Source organism: Cupressus sempervirens, chromosome 9, assembly GCF_028749045.1.
Source record: "Cupressus sempervirens isolate cs-2001-9-10 chromosome 9, ASM2874904v1, whole genome shotgun sequence".
Taxonomy (NCBI): Eukaryota; Viridiplantae; Streptophyta; class Pinopsida; order Cupressales; family Cupressaceae; genus Cupressus; species Cupressus sempervirens.
In genome coordinates, this window is record NC_143126.1 from 723,994,537 (window position 1) to 724,011,832 (window position 17,296).

The 17,296-nt window shown below is 34.2% G+C and overlaps 1 protein-coding gene across 4 annotated transcripts; it reads left to right on the forward strand.

The window, feature by feature from the left end:
• Positions 1 to 9,210: 9,210 nt before the first annotated feature.
• On the forward strand, positions 9,211 to 15,481 carry LOC149540757 (coniferin beta-glucosidase-like). 4 transcript variants are annotated; one of them, XM_089801851.1, is made up of 14 exons: positions 9,211 to 9,232; positions 9,544 to 9,617; positions 9,778 to 9,844; positions 9,975 to 10,033; positions 10,286 to 10,361; positions 10,620 to 10,691; positions 10,795 to 10,882; positions 10,982 to 11,234; positions 13,210 to 13,325; positions 13,422 to 13,642; positions 13,733 to 13,764; positions 13,864 to 13,966; positions 14,077 to 14,185; positions 14,795 to 15,481. In XM_089801851.1, exons 5-14 carry the CDS (start codon positions 10,301 to 10,303, stop codon positions 15,045 to 15,047), a joined length of 1,308 nt encoding a protein of 435 aa, XP_089657977.1. In that variant the 5' UTR covers positions 9,211 to 9,232; positions 9,544 to 9,617; positions 9,778 to 9,844; positions 9,975 to 10,033; positions 10,286 to 10,300; the 3' UTR covers positions 15,048 to 15,481. The 4 variants fall into 4 exon arrangements, with proteins under 4 accessions (XP_089657977.1, XP_089657974.1, XP_089657975.1 ...); XM_089801848.1 differs by lacking the exon at positions 9,211 to 9,232 and having other exon boundaries at positions 9,385 to 9,617; positions 13,861 to 13,966; XM_089801849.1 differs by lacking the exon at positions 9,211 to 9,232 and having other exon boundaries at positions 9,386 to 9,617.
• The last annotated feature ends 1,815 nt before the right edge of the window (positions 15,482 to 17,296 follow it).

Below are 17,296 nucleotides of genomic sequence, written 5' to 3' on the forward strand. Positions count from 1 at the left end.
TGTTTGAGTTCTACAATCTCAGGAGAATCTTGCCCTAAGAAAAATTCTTACATGGTACTAGAGCTCTTGGAGAATCTCTCTTCACAAAGTCATTCAAGACCATCTTCTTGCTTCAGCACCGTAGCTCGAATATGGAGTATCACTATTATTGGGAGTGTCTAGAGCTAGATTTGACCTTGCCATTGTGTCCAAAATGTCAATTGAGTAAAAATCAGCTATAAATTTGCCTACCCTAGGCCAAAGTTAATTGTGAGGACAAAATTTTTTGCAAACTGGCACCCAAAGGCCGATTTGCAATTTTGGTATGGTCATTTTAGATTTGTACAGTTAATTTTCAAATCTACATTTTGTTTATTTGCATCTTTGCTATTTTTTTATAGAAATTTTTTGGCCATAAGAGAGATTTTTTGCAGGTGAAGATTGGTGCTTGCTGGTGGAAATTAGATATTTGCATCAGATTTAGAAGGTCAAAAAACCCCCAAATTGACTTTTGTTTCATTAAAATTGGGCATTTGAGGTGAAATCTAGAGTTATTTGATTTTTGGAGGCACAACGACGATTCAGGAAAAATAATAACACAGACGATTTTCAAATAGCAATATCTCCCTCATACAGACTCATTTTTTCGAGCAATTTTTTTATTTGGGGGTAGAATTTCATGATCTACACATTGGTGCAGGTATCTTTGTTCCTAAATTTTTCTGCAACTTGAAAATCCTAAATGCTTAGTACGGGCTCATCTAGACACATAATCAAATTTTTTTTTTTTTGAAAGTGCATTTTTTTTTGTCTACTTTCAAGATCTGCAATCAGATTATAGGTTCTGTGGACAGAAATACTACTTTCAGAAATAGGCCTTAAATTGGCAAGTGGCTATCAAGTGCCCAAATCATACATTAGGGGGAGTTCTTTGATTCTTTGGAGGTTACATTGATTAGTCCATCATGGAAGAGGAAGATTTAATTTATTTGACACCAGACAACTATCAAGAATGGCGTCAATTGATTATCCCATATCTCAATCAGCACAATGCACTGCCATATGTGAGAGGACTTCAATATAACACTAACACAATTTCCCTCATTTGGCATACTCTATTTCTATTTATGGATGACGACGTTATGGATTTAATTAAGGACATTAAGTCATTTGATCCATATGTTTATTAGATTCATCTTTAGGAGACGTATAGAGATCTACATATTCCTCCATTCCCAAAGGATCTTATACCTCTAATTGTAGCTACATCCTCTCTAGATGAGATCACACCTCCAGATAGTCATGTTGATCCTATTGATCCTGTTCCAACCACAAATGCATCAGATTCAATGCAGTAGGACCCTTCATGTCTTCTTACTTTACCTTCATGCAATGACTTCCTTCCCACCCTTGTAGGCCTATTTATGGAGTCTCACATTGAAGATGTGGGAGATATCCTAGATGATATTCATCTTCTTTTTTAGGTGAATTCTTCATCTATTGCCACAGTGACAAATTCATGTACTTCAGCACATCAGGGTACACTTTGTCTTCTAGTTCTAGCCTTAGGTGATGACTTCTTGACTAACATTTTAGGTTTCTTCATAGAGTCAGACACAATAGATTTGGAAGACTTTTTTGATGATCTACCACTTCTCTTTGCTGAGGATGATCCTTCTGCAGTTGTTATGAGGGCTCACTTTGGACCTCATGTCCATACTCTACACGATCAATCTTCACAGGTTGATATGATTATGGATCCTTAGGTACAACAATTGTCGGAGTTCTCTTTCACATTTGAGAAGATTGTTGGTTCTTTAAGACAGGTTCTACATGGATCCTTGCTCGATATACACATGTTCTTTTCAGCAATCTTGGATGGAGCAACCATTGGTATTGACACAGGAACACTTGAACAGGTTTCAGAGATACCTTACATCATCGAGATTCTTTCTCCATACAGGGGACATATTTCATAGGTACCCTTGCCATTATTTCTTCCAAATGGGAGGAACATCATTCAATGGTCATGGATCAACTTCTACATTGGAGCATTTCTCATTGATTGACACGCTACCTTTAGGGGGGGACTACCTCGTCTCCTTCTTCTCCTTTTTGGGGGGGACTTTTTCTTCTTAGGGGTTTTGTCCTTCTCCTTTTACTCTCTTGTATATACTGGATGCATGTCATAATGGGGGGGGTCTTGATTACTCCATCCATCCATGCATCCCTTTTCATCTCTCTCTCTCTCTTTTTCTTTTTTTTTGTGGGGGGGGGTTCCCATGAGGTTTTCCCTCTTTCTCCGCTTTATGAGAGATAGCATCTCATTATTTACATGGGTACCTAACATGGCCTAGTAGTTGGGACCCATCATGCATTTCATCCTAGTTCTTGTGAACTTAAGTGCATTCCCCTAAGTTGCACTTAAGGGGGGGTGTTGGTATAAATAAGTATTTACTATTTACACTTACTTAAGTTTACTTAGGTTAATGCATATTTTTATTATTTATTTATTAGTCACCTAGGAGTATGCATACTCTTGTGAGTTGTCATGTTGACAACATAGGAGTTTGCACCTCTTTTATGCACATGGTGTCTATAACATAGGAGTTAGCACACTAATTAAGCACATGGTGTCTACAAAATCTATACTTGAGATACACCTTGTCATTCTTATCCTCTCATCTAGAATGATGGATAAGACATGTACTTAGTTGTCATGCTTATCTTATCTCCTGGTTCTTTCTAGAGACATTCTAGGTGCTTCGTAAGAGGCCTTTATATACAAGAACTCCTAGTGTGTTTGTACACACAATACAGATCAATGTATGAGGACATACTTTGATATATTGATCATACTCTTCTTTGGTCTACAGTTGTGCTTGTGTTCAAGTTCTACGATCTTGGGAGAATCTTGCCCTAAGAAAAATTCTTACAGGATTCGTAGCTATAAAGGAGGATGATCTTGATAGAGATCAGAGAAGAAAGTTCGTTGATCACACAAGTTGAAAAGAAAGATTGGATCATTGATAGTGGTTGTTCACATCACATTACTAGTGGTATGAGAAAATTTTTCAAAATTAAAAGCCATGATGGAGGAATTCTTAGAGTAGGGAACAATGCAGCCTATCACATTACAAGAATTGGGTCTATCACACTAGATGGTAAAACAAATACTGATGATGTTTATTTTTTTGATTTCTAAGAGATAACTTGTTAAGTGTTGGATAGCTTATGGACAAAGGTTACCAATTATATTTTGGTAATGACACATGCATCATCAAGGACAAGGAAGGAAAACTACTTAGTACTAGCACAAGAACTAGAGATAATGTATTTCAACTGAACCTAATGAAAGAAGAAAGTCTTGCATATGACAAAAGAAAATTCGACAGACAAGCTATGGAAATTATTGGTGAGTTATCAGATTTTTTTAAAGAACATAATATTGAGTTTATAGATCTAGAATCCTTCTACTACATATAAGGAAATTGCAACACAAGCAAAGATAGATTTAGAACAGAAGATGTTACAAAGATAAAAGAAGGTATCAATTTTCTTACAAGGAGAGAACCTAAAGGTATGAAGTTTCTTGTTTGTTGGACATGTAAAGATTTTGGTCATTTTTCAAGTAAATGTCCTAAGAGATTGAGAAAAGAAAGAAAGAGTTTTCTTTCTAATAAAGATGAAGAATTCCTAAGCGATTGTGATAAGATTAAGAAAAATAGAGTAGTAGAAGAGATAACTTTGGTAACTATTGATGATCTAGAGGCTAAGCATGAAGATATGAAAACCATCACTAACAATGACTTGTAAAATAATGTGCAAACTGAAGAACTAAGAGTAGAGCAGAGTGTATTGCTTGAAATAAGAGTTGAAGCAGCAACTCCTACCCCAAATAAGAATATGATAAGAAATCATCCTGTTGATCATATAATAGGAAGCAAAAAGAAAAGAGTAATGACAAGAAGCAGAATCAATGAAGAACTATGTTTAATATCTCAAGTGGAACCAAAGAGCACAAATGAAGCAATCAAGAATGATCATTGGATAAAAGCAATGGAGGAAGAACTTAGCAGATAATAAAAAATGACACATGGGAATTAGTTCCTAAACCCAAGGACAAAAATGTGATTGGCACAAAGTGGGTATTCAGAAATAAAATGAAAGAACAAGGAGAAGTAATAAGAAACAAAGCAAGACTAGTATGGAAAGGCTACTCTTAGCAAGAAGGAATTGACTATGAGGAAACATATATACTTGTGGCAAGAATGGAAGCAGTCAGAATGTTCCTGGCATATGCAGCAAATGAATTTTTTAAAGTATATCAGATGGATGTTAAGTCAACATTCTTGAATGGAGAACTTGAATAAGAAGTTTATATTGAGCAACCATAAGGTTTTCATTTAACAAAAGAGAAGGATATGGTTTGTAGATTAAAGAAAGTCTTATATGGATTAAAACAAGCACCTAGAACTTGGTATGCAAGATTGGGTAAATACCTAGCAAAACTTGAATTTGCTAAAGGAACAATAGATAGAAACTTGTACTTGAAAGAAATAGAAAATGGTATGTTAATAATCATTGTATTTGTTGATGATATCATTTTTGGAGGAAATGATGAAGCTAGTAACAAATTCTCAGAAGACATGAAGAATGAATTTCAAATGAGCATGATAGGAGAAATGAAAATTTTTTTTGGATTGCAAATTGTTCAAAACAAAGAAGGTATCTTTATTTCTCAAACCAAGCATTTGAAAGATTTGCTGAAAAGGTTTGGACTAGAAAATTGTAAACGCATTGCAACCCCTATATTAGCTGGTCACAAGTTATCAAGCAAGGACTAGACACCTACTATTGAACAAAAGAAGTACAGATCTATGATTAGAGGATTGTATTATCTGACTCATAGTAGACTAGATGTAGCTAACGTAGTTGGAATTGTGGCAAGATTTCAGGCTGATCCCAAAGAATATCACTATGCAGCTCTAAAAAGGATATTTAGATATCTGAAAGGGACATGATCTGATTATGGCATTTGGTATGATAGAAGTAATGATTTCACTCTTTGTGCCTATACTATTGTTGATTGGGCTTGAGATATGGATGACAGAAAAAGCACCCGTGAAGGAGCATTCTTTCTCAGAGGAAGACTAGTTCCTTGGCTCAACAAAAAGAAAGATTGCACCTCACAAAGTACTACAGAAGAAAAATATGTTGGAGCAACAAACAACTGTAATCAAGTCATATGGAAGAAGCAAATGATGAAGGATATTGAAATTACATTCAAAAAACCTATTACCATTTACTATGATAACACAAGTATGGTTAACATGTCTAAGAATCCTATTTTTCATTCTAAGACTAAGCACATCGCTATAAAGTATCATGTGTTGAGAGAGAAAGTTTCAGAGAAAGAAATCAGACTGGAATATATTTACACTAAGGAAAAAATTGCAACCATTTCCACGAAGGCCCTACCAAAGGATACATTTGAGTACCTAAGAGGTATGCTTGGGGTTATGCCCCTGCCTAATTTAGAATAGAAGATGCATAAGTGCATTAGTTTAGGGTACATAGCACCATTGTTATACTGGAATCAATACTAATGCTTCCTTAATGGGGGAGTATCTGTAATGAACAAAGTCAACAAAGGACTCTTGATAATTGGTATACAATAGTGTATTTAGACACTTGAGTTGTTTATAGAGTTATATGCAAAAAAATGTAAAGCAATAGATGGACTTGTGGTCGTGCTGATAAATTACTGTATGTTCAAGAAATTGAACCATTTGTGTATTATCTTTGACATTGATGTCAATGGGGGAGAGAGTGACATGAAAAACATTCAATTGGGAAGAAAGCAAAACATGATTTGGTATTCTTGGAACTTAGATGTTTTTCATCTATGTTGCCATCAATGCTAAAGGGAAAGATTGTTAGCATGAATGTTGATGCTATGGGGAGCATTGCAAAACATTGTTATGATGTATTTATAACTATGTTTTTCATTGATGACAACATAGTAATGAGTTTGTAAAAGACTGATAGAGCAACATACTTTGTTTCTTGTATTAAGGGTGATTTATCACTTATTTGCTTACGTGCAATTACCAACACATACTACAGTATGTATTTGTTACTTGGGCGAGTGCATAGAACTTGAATCGATAGTGTACAGAAGATATGATTGATCTATAGAGAACTACATGGAAATAGAGTATTAGAAAAGTAGTTACCATTGTGTGATTGCTACAGCTCATTACATTTGTAATAAAGGGTTGCACAGTTAACTAGAGATAGTATACTGACCACTAATGATGTCAGAGAGTGCACATGTACGAAAGTCGCATGTGTGAAAGTTTTTGTATAACTGTGAGTCAACAACATTAATTAAATGTGTATTTTATTTAATTTTAATGTATGATAATGAAGTGCAAATCCAACTCAAGGATTTATTTATTGAGTATGGTATAAAGGAAAGATGTTTTTCGTGTTTTAGATATATAGAGTAGAAGAGACTTGTGAATTACTAAGCAGCGAAGCAGAGTGACTTACTAATGTGTGTAAATGACCTTAATGATTGTATTGCTATTGAATACAGAGTTTCATATCTGATTGCATGATTTGAAGGTGAAGGAATCCGACATACTAGATAGAGGAAGTAGTAAAAGCTTGTTACACATCTATTATTCTGAAAGGAATAATACCGAGATCAATTGGACAGTGGGTTTGTTGATATGATCTTGAATCCGTTTGGATAGTGGGTTCAACTACCTTCCACAACTCCTAATAGGGTTAGAATCTCCTAATAAGGATTCAAAGTCTCCTAATAGGGACTCTTTCTACTAAGTGTTGTAATAAGACTCCTAACAGGGTCCATCCTCTAACAAGGAATATTCATACTAGTACATCATTTTGTGGGCATCATTCTCACTGGGGTTTTCCCTCTGATCAAGGGTTTCCCTAGTCAACATATATGGTGTAATTGTGTATGTGCATCTCTTTATGGTTTACTTTGGTTGAATAGTCAAGATTGTTTAAAAAGATAAATGTTTTAAATTTTCATATAACTAATTCAACCCCACTCTTAGTTATATTGGTGAACTATTATTTCTAACAATTTGAACTATATCCAACTCCTCCTAAATTCTTGGCCTTAACCCATTAAGATAATGAACAACTTTCTCCTTATCAGCTTCTGCATGGCCCATTCTATGAGAACTCGGTAGAACTCTTTGGTATACTCTTGAATAGATCTACCCGCTTGCTTCAACCCTTTTATTTTCTTAAGCAAATCTAGCTCATAATCCACAAGAATGAATTGTCTCTTCAATTTATCTATCATTCGGTCCCATTTGGTGATTCTGTCCTTTCCTCTTCTATTTCACTCTAATTGAATCTCCTGCCACCAGATCTTCACATGTGCCTTTAGTTTCACCTTTGCGAATTTGACCCTATCAGGATCCTTAATATCTTCATGCTTAAAGTATTCCTCCAATTCATTGATCAAATCAATCAACTCCTCTATGTTAAGGTTTCCTAAAATTGGGGGAACCTCAAACTTAGGTATTTTTCTAGTCTTGGAGATGGCCTTAAAAAGTCTCAATTCCTCTAGGTTTAGAATTGACTCTACTTCAACATTTTCTTCTTCTTTATCCTCATCGTCACTTTCATTTCTTATGATAATATTTATTCCCATGCACATTTATTCTTCCAATGCTTGCATCTATCTTTGGAAGGCTCTAAAAACCTTAGGTGTAACAACTACAACTCTTCCACCACGCTGTCTTCGTGGAGGTATTTTAGCGATTCCACCAAAATCCTAGTGCAAACTGCCTCACAATTGGTGATATGTCTACATGCTCAACCCAAACTATGGTCCTAGTGTAATAACCTCAGAGTCGATGATCTGTTTACACACTCAGGAAATCCAACTCTGATACCACTTAATGAAGGGTACTCCCATTAATATCATAAACACATAACATAAACAAAGAAATAAGAACTCTTTGCGAAAACAAAATATGGGCTTCTTATTATCACCGCAAATGCGGAACTATAGAATTTAGAATAACAATATGTTAACCCACATGGACACCTTCATTGCAATAATCTACAAAACAAAGCTGTAAACTACTACCTAGAGTTGTCCTAGATAATGTTTAGTCATATATTAAATAGACAATTTTATGCCACCCGAGAAGGTTCTTGACACTCAAACTTAATACCTAGGGTTGACGAAGCCTAACAATACATGTATAGTCAACCAAATATATTTTTGACATTTATTTTGGAAGTTTTGGTCAGCCCAAATTCTGAAGGCCATAACTCTCAAACTATTGCTTTGATTGGCTATTATAACCACTTTTTAGAAACCCCAACTTCTAATCTTTAAGCCCAACTAGTGCAAGCACACATCCGATGAGTTTTCAAGCATCATCTAGGCACATTTAGGCCTTCAACAATGAGCCATAAGTTTTTATACCAAAATTGCACACCAAAAATCTGCAATAAATCCATGAATATGCATGATATAGCATTGCACCTCAATTCGTTGACTGATATGTCCAAGATGAATATCCACCTTTGAAATTAGGATGTTCTGAGCTCATATGACTGACTTACTAAGTAGCAAGCCTCCACAAACAACAACTATGCACTAAGACAACCCTTATTCAAACAACTAAATAAAATGTTTTGAGTTGACACAAGATTGCTCTTACACCTAGGATGCTCCTGCATCATATTGCCTCAAAAAAGAAAAGAAAAAATCCCTTTAATCTTAATAAATTTCTTTGTTATAATGGACATATGAAAACCTAAGACATTCCAATAATGATTAAACTTGTCTGTAAGAAATAGAGATCTAAAATGTTCAAGTCACATATAAGGAGCTTACATTATCGACTTATATTATTGACACATATTTTTTCTTTTTGAATTTCAAACCAATGTGAAAATAGTGAGCCTACATTATTGACATATCTTCCTATTTTGATGAAGAATTTTTACTAATACTTCATTCTTTATAATGTAGGAACTTGCACTTGCAATACTTTACAATACTTTATCCATGATAGAATAATTTGGTATGGTTCACCTTCACCAATAATACCTACAACCCATTATCACATATATTAATAAACAAACATTTTTAAAAATGATTATGAACGCTAAAAAATTTGTAGCATCAATCTCCTGGATTATTTTGAGTGGTAACTTTGATTCTGAGATGAGGATTTTTCGCAGGGTAAGTTCCGTCTGCTGTTAATTTCTCTGTCGCCTAGCAGCAGAATAATATCACCCACTCGCGGCTCAAATTCATTTTGAGAATTAGGGCATTGAAAGAAGACACCACCTTTCTGTTCAAAACATATCCACTGATTTTACGGCTGGTAGAAGCCTATCTTGTTAAGTGATAGATACAGATCACTAATTTTTTTGTTATATAATCTCTTTAAAACAAACCCGATGAATTTTATGAGATTCCAGTTACAATGGGTATTGAAAAAATCATATATGGTCTACTGTTGATTTCTTGTTCCTTTTATGCCACGGCAGAGGATGGCGGAGAATTTAGTAGAAAAGCTTTTCCATTAAATTTTATATTCGGAGTCGGTTCGTCTGCCTACCAGGTATTGAGCTTCCACTTCATTGGACACGATTATTACTTTTAGGGTTTGTCTGATATAGTGAAAATAAATAATTTGTAACACTTTTTAATAGATTGTTTTTCATTCCTTTAAGCGGGGGTCTGATTGAACTATCAACTGATAAAATAACAATGATGTTTAGTATGAGGGGGGTTATGCTGAAGATGGGAAGGGCCTCAGCAATTGGGATGTGTTTGTCCATGTCCCTGGTAAGAAATTATACTTTTGTAGTTTTCTTCACATTTAGAATGCTTGAAATGGAAGTAACATTAACATTTAAGAATTTGGTGTCTGGTATGCCAATAGCCTAAAAAGGGTAGTTTTGCCTTAATATTGCAGGGAAAATTGCAGATGGAAAGAATGGTGACATTGCCGTGGATGAATATCACCGCTATAAAGTATAAGCAGAAACCATTCCTTTATTTAGTTCTTCAAGTTGGTTTGTAAGCAGAGAAATGAATGTTGGTCTTCAACTTTTAAATATCCAGTACTATACGTAAAGGTCCTTAACAATATCATCCATTTTACAGAGTTTTTATATGCCATTTTAAACTAGCCTACCCTTTGAGGCACTGTCCAGCCATTGGGGTCTGTCAGACAGCCGGTGGTCTACAATTAGCTTGATGGGAATTGTTTGTTAAATTTTGCAGGAAGATGTGGAAATAATGTGGAAAATGGGAGTGGAGATGTACAGGTTCTCCATTGCTTGGTCTCGTATTTTTCCTAGTAAGTAAATTAATAATGCATTCCCTTAAACAAATTGTCTGAAGGAGAACTATAATGGGGATGGTACCGATGATATCTTCTGTTATTGGTATCAAGATTAGAAATAAGCTTCGAAGGTTTTGGGAGCCCTCATTTCAAGATTTAAAATAAAATAAAATTTTGGAGCAGGATCAGAAAAGGAATTACATCAAACCTGCAGAAGATATAATTAATTGCTTTTTATGATTGTTTAAGTTAGCTGAACTTGTCTATATGCAGAAGGTGATGGAAAAATCAATCCTCTTGGAGTCAAATACTACAATAATCTGATCAATGAGCTTCTCAGCAAAGGCATTCATCTTTCCACTTTCTCTTGCTTTCGAGCCTTTACTTGGCCTTACTATTTATGGTGTAGAAGAGGACTTCCCAAGGGTTTGGATCTTATCTGTGACAGGGATCCAGCCATTTGTGACACTTTGTCACTACGACATTCCGCAGGCCTTGGAAGACCAATATGGGAGTTGGCTAAATCCACGCTTTATGTAATATCCCTTTCTATTGCTCTGTTTCACTTTTGTCTAGTGCAATGGCTTTTAGCTCCATTACAATGAAGAGATTTGAGACCTTTTTGGCTTCTGCAGAGATGATTTCGTACATTATTCAGAAACCTGTTTCAGAATGTTTGGTGACAGAGTAAAGTACTGGACCACTTTTAATGAGCCCAATGTCTTCATTTTCAAGGAGTATGATACAGGGGACTATCCTCCAAACAGGTGCTCGCATCCATTTGGGAGTTGCAGTGCAGGAAACTCTTCAACAGAGCCTTACATTGCCATGCACAATGTGCTGCGTGCCCATGCTGCTGCTGTGGATATCTACAGAAGAGAATATCAGGTACCGTGCAATTAGAAATATGTATTATGTAGGATATACAGGTAGGAAACCTGCAGAAAAGGTTTTCTTGATGGCCTAAATGTCATTTACAGTATTTCTGGTGCCACTTCAATCAAATCCATATCTATAAGATATATGGAAACCATCAAAATATTTTTTTTTTTTGGGGGGGGGGGGGGGTGGGGAGGGGGGCGGTGTGGAATTCTTATCTCCTAAAACACCTGTAACGATGGTAACATGGAGATGCATCCCTCCCCCTTTTGTCCCATGTCTCGGAGATGGGGACGCACATGAGATTTGGGGACTTCATTCTTTGTTTTCAGCGGTGCCACTAGATTCCATCACCTCCATCAAGGATGGGGGGACATCCTAGTGTTGACTATTTACTGATTTGACTATTAATGTTCAATGTTCAAGTATTTACTCTTTTACATCTTTATATCTTATATTGCGATACATCTTTTCATAACTAGCATTTTAAGTACCATATGCATATTATATGCAACTCCCTTGTCCCCGCCACTATCCCCATCTGTCCCTAAATTAAAGCCCCTCTGTTCCCTGTTCTGAAAACTTGTCCCCTCGTTCTGCCACCCTCCCATCCCCGGGCAGTGTAACTATGCTTGTAACCCATCTAGCCAATTGTGTAGCCATTTTATGTTTCATTTACTTAATACAAAATTCTATGGGCAATGCTTATTCACATTTAGACATCTTCAAATTTTCTCATCTTGCATAGCAAGAGTAATCATTGATTAGTATTTTTCAAGGTTGCATGGGTACTCGTACCCACACCCCCAGTACTCATACCCACGTACCCAAGTACCGGGTACACATATCCCACCTACCGGGTACTCGATGGAGAGCATCATAGCTAAGGACCTTGATTAAGATTCTGAATTTTTATTTTTGATTTTTTATTTTTGTATTAGCTGCTTGTTTATCAAACTTAATTCAATACCAAATCAGTCTGAAACTTTGATACTCATTAACAGTAAACTTTATCACTGTTCAAGTCATAAGTTTATCATTTGCAATATGTCATTGTCATATGATTTATGATCTTCTTGTTCATGTTTAAAGTCTGCCTTCTTTGTTATGCATCTAAACATTTATCATGTATTCTTATTTCAAACATATAGCAAATCTGAAACTGAAAACAATACATTACATTTGCAAACTTTATCACTGTTCTTGTTTTGAAAAACCATTGTCATGACTCATAATTTCAGATTTTTTATAAATATAAAAGTATAATTTTTAAATAAGTTTGAGATACCCAAGTACCTTTGTCCCCTATTATGAAAAATATTTTAAACATTAAACATTCAACAATAGCATATATATATACTTATGGCTCATATTTTCAAATTTTTTGTTTTGAATGCTCAATGTCATGACTCATGACATATATTTTGATTTTTATATTTTCTATAAAATATTAATTATATAGAAAAAATTAGGCATACACACGTACCCACGTACCCGTGCAACCTTGCTATTTTTCCATTCCCCTACAAGATTATGCAAAGATAATTGATGCAACATTGAACATATCTTTTTATGTTTGATATCTTCTCTTACATAGGTACATGATCATTAAATAGATCTTCAAATTTTCTCTTTTTACAAAGCAAGAGTAATCATTAATCAGTATTTAGGGATTAATCTGAAAGATTCTGAAAAGATAACTATGCAAGTTGCAACATTTGAACATGTTTTATGTCGATAATCTCTCTTAAACGGGTTCATGTTACTAAATCTAGTTTTCTTAGCATTTTTAAAAAAAAGTGGTTATGCCTCTCATTTCCAATCTTCTGATAAAGTAAATTCTTCAACTTTATCATTTTTCTTTTACAAGATTACCTTCAATAAAACTACCCTTGCAAACCTAATTTTGTCCAATTTGGATAAACCGAGGAATTAAAGAGTTTACATTCTGTCATTGCAACTAATTTATTAAGGAACAGTGCAGACTCATCAAGGAGGGTTCATTGGAATTGTTATCTCAGCTGCATGGTTTGAACCGCTGAGAAACATTCCACAAGACCTTGAAGCTGCTGAAAGAATTATTACATTTCATAATGGATGGTACCTAATGCTACCTATGTGACTTGATAGAATTTTTTTACCATAAATTGTATTCTGGGTTGCATGCATATAGAGTTAAGTTGATGCCTTTTGCAGGTGTTTGGATCCATTAGCATTTGGAGAATATCCAGCCATTATGCGTAAGCTGGTGGGCAAACGACTGCCTCTTATCACAGAGGACTTACACAAGCAACTGCGGGGCTCATTTGATTTCATTGGTCTAAATTACTACGGCTCACGCTATGCCATCGATGCTTCGGAACTTATAAATTCACCCAATCGTGATTTCTATCAGGATACTTTGACCAATGCCACCAGTTATAACCTAAGAGCCTGATTATAGTTTTTGGTTTCTTGATTTTAACTAGCATAAGACTACTAATTCTTGCCTTCAACTCTAATGACAGATGTGAAAAATGGCATCCCTATTGGTCCACAGGTTTGTGTATGATCAATTTCTAATTTATCTCTCTGCAACTGTGTTTGATGCCCTTAAAATTGATATAACATGAATGACTGAGAATTTGCAATTTAGCAGATGTACCCACCAGATATGTATGGTGTGCCTTTCGGAATTGAGAAGATAGTGGATTATATCAAGACCCGTTATTCCAACCCTCCTATATTCATAACAGAAAATGGTACAGTAAATAGTAATGTTTGTTAAAACTAGAACTCTAGCTCTTTTCCTTCGTTAATTAGCCATGTAATGCTCGAACTTAACTTGCCAGTTCTGTTTTCTTCCTGGCAGGCTTCGGTGACCAAAGGAATGACAACCTCACTTTCATGCAAATGCTGAATGATACATTTCGAGTAGATTACATTGAAGACACACTCAAGCACTTAGCAAAAGCAGTGAGGTTTGTAATCTATTCTCCTGAAACCTTTTGCTCAAGCTATAAGGAAATGGTTATCTAATTGCTTTTAGGGGAATGTTTATCGAGTTTCTAGGATGTATCAATGCATAAGTTACTTCCATACATCATAATTTATGCATTATCTATCATAACTGATATCATTGAAATGTTGTGATATTGTTATTAGGATTTAATCATGTAGTTTTAAAATTGAATTCATTGATCTATGTTTTATGAGTAGTGGTATAGACAAACCTATCTTTCATGAGAATGAATGCAACACTTTGAATCTAGGTGATGCTCACAGAGGTGAAACACCTCCAGCTTGAACTTGCTTAACTACTGAGTTTCCTCCATGGTTAAACCCACTCTACTCACACAACTCCATTTACAAAATCTTCTGCAAGTGTTTCGTCTTATGAACCATTCATTAGAAAGCTCTTTAAACTCATCAATTGATAAGAAGAAAAGTATTCCGCATCAAATTAAATTGTAATATTGCTATAAAAAATAGTGTAGTTTTTTTGAATCAAATTCATTGATCCATGTTTGATCATAAAATGTTACTCACCCATTTTATACTTGGTTTGAATGTGAATAAAATGCCGTCAGGAAAGGAGCTGACGTGCGTGGATACCTTGTTTGGTCACTGCTAGATAATTTTGAATGGATTTATGGATACACTTCCAAATTTGGTATGTACCATGTGAATTACACAAATGGGCTGCAACGATATCCAAAGTTCTCAGCACATTGGTATGGAGAATTTTTGAAAGGAAAAAGCACTCTGCGCAAAGAGGAAGTTTCAAGAGAGTTTATGGGAAGTTACGCTGGTAAAGCTATCTCTACCATAGAAAAAGTATAAGGACTGAAAAGAAAAAGCATTAGAAACATACAGTTTTCATATCTCGCTATGCCTCAAATAACAGGGCTATGTTTGGTATTGCTCTACCCCAGATAATGCACTTCGCGGGTTCCAAGAAGTAACTTCATATAGGTTTTCAAATGGTAGGGCTATATTTAGTATACGCTAATAAATTTCAGTGTTGAGATGATGGATTAAGGTACGTTTCAAAGTTTCATTAACATCTGCTCTGTATCCATTATATCAATCATGTTAACTACTTTAGACGGAGTAGTATCTTACTGTTCCATATCTATGGTAACATCAATACTTTCATCACTCGTAGTTTTGCATGGTAGCCATGGGACTGGTAATGAGTATAATGGATTCATCCTTGTGATACTCAATTCTAGGTATCATTTTTATTAGCGACCGAAGGAAGGTCTTCCCATCAAGTTATTTGAGTAATTATCAGAATTAACCCCTCTTTGTTTCATAAATCCAACCTAAGCAAGGCTGTAAAGTAGCTAAGTTTCTACTATTAAATTTTCTTTCTAAACAAATTTAATAGAATACAATAGAAAGTAATAGAATTGATTTTCGAGTTATTATTTATTTTGCAATAATGATAGTTTATAGAATAATTTCTCACGAATCAAAAGTATTTTTTAACAAATAAGTGATTGAAACTTTAAGATGATTAAAGCATTAAATGCCACTTCAAAAATAACATTTCTCACTTCACTAATCTCCTATTTAGATTTATGTATTTTTGGGTTCAAATTTTTCAATAAATTTGAATTTGATTATATATTAGATTTGTTTGTAGTTGAAGTATTCAACACTAACTTATTAATTAAAGTTAGTTGATATTTTTATTTCTTATATTCCATTATCTTACATCTCTTAGTTTATAGCTCTTTAATGTATATTGGACACAATTTTTTGATGTGTTGTCATGTTAGATTATTCTAACTTTACAATAATTAAAAAATTTACTAATATAATACAAATTACTTAATTTTTAGTGATTTCTTTCAATTATATTTACTAGCTTATATATATACTTATATATAATATGTGGAGAGTAATCCTTTTTGAGGTGCCTTATAATTCTAACTTACAAAAAAAAAAACTTAGGATTTGATGAAAATAGGTGTCTTGATTTATGTAACTAGACATAAGCTAGTAGCAGTCTTGCACACCATGAAAGACATTTTTGAAGAAATCTGGTTGATAATAATTTTTTAATTTTTAATTTAAAAAAAAAAAACTTTGTCATGGATATGGTTTCAGTTAGACTTAGGGTTTGGATTGCAATTATTAGTTCTATTTTTGTATGGTTAGCATCAAATTGTTCTTTTACTTATTTAAAAAAATATTGTATATGTAGTGCTTTTGTTGCATAATTTAAACACATGATTGGTTTAGTATAATGCTAGTAATTTATTTAACCTTGAATTATGTAACCATTAATTTATATTTAATATACATAACCAAGTTTCTAAAATATAATTCTTGCCTCCTCCTCTCTCCTATAAATTCCTAATCCATCTAAACATACCCTCTAATCACTCCCCCTCCCTGCCTTCTATCTCTCTCCCTTCCCTCACCTCACCATCATATCCCTCTACCTACCCATTGAAAACATCTCTCTCTCTCTCTCTCTCTCTCTCTCTCTCTCTCTACACACACACACACACACACGTCCAATGATTACACTCTCACTCTCTCCCCTCTCCTTTTTCTCTCTCAATGTTAATTAAACATGAATTGTAATATATAATGTATTAGATAAATAATAGGCAAGAGTCTACAACACATTGGTAAATTGCGAGCCTCTCATCGAAGAGGTCATGGGTTCGAATCTTCTTGAGATTAACACATAATAATAACTAATCTTAACAAGAATAATAAATAATCTAGGCTTCGACCGATTATCTATCAAAAAAAAATAAAAAAGATAAATAATGATTTATGTTTAATTAGATTTAGGGTCATAATTCAATTTGGGTTTCAACTTTATTTAGTATTAGTGTAAGTCTCAATTTTGTTGAATAAGTTATAATTTATTTAGGGTAATATTGTGATTTAAAACATGAACATTTATCGTTAGAAACATTAATTAAGTGTGAAGTTGTGATTTGAAACATTAATTTAAAAAATACTATAATTATATTTTAAAATCAATTAAAATAATTATATATAATAGATTATAAATTAACATTTTCAAAATTGTTTATTTAATTTTCCCCTAAAAGTGATTGTTC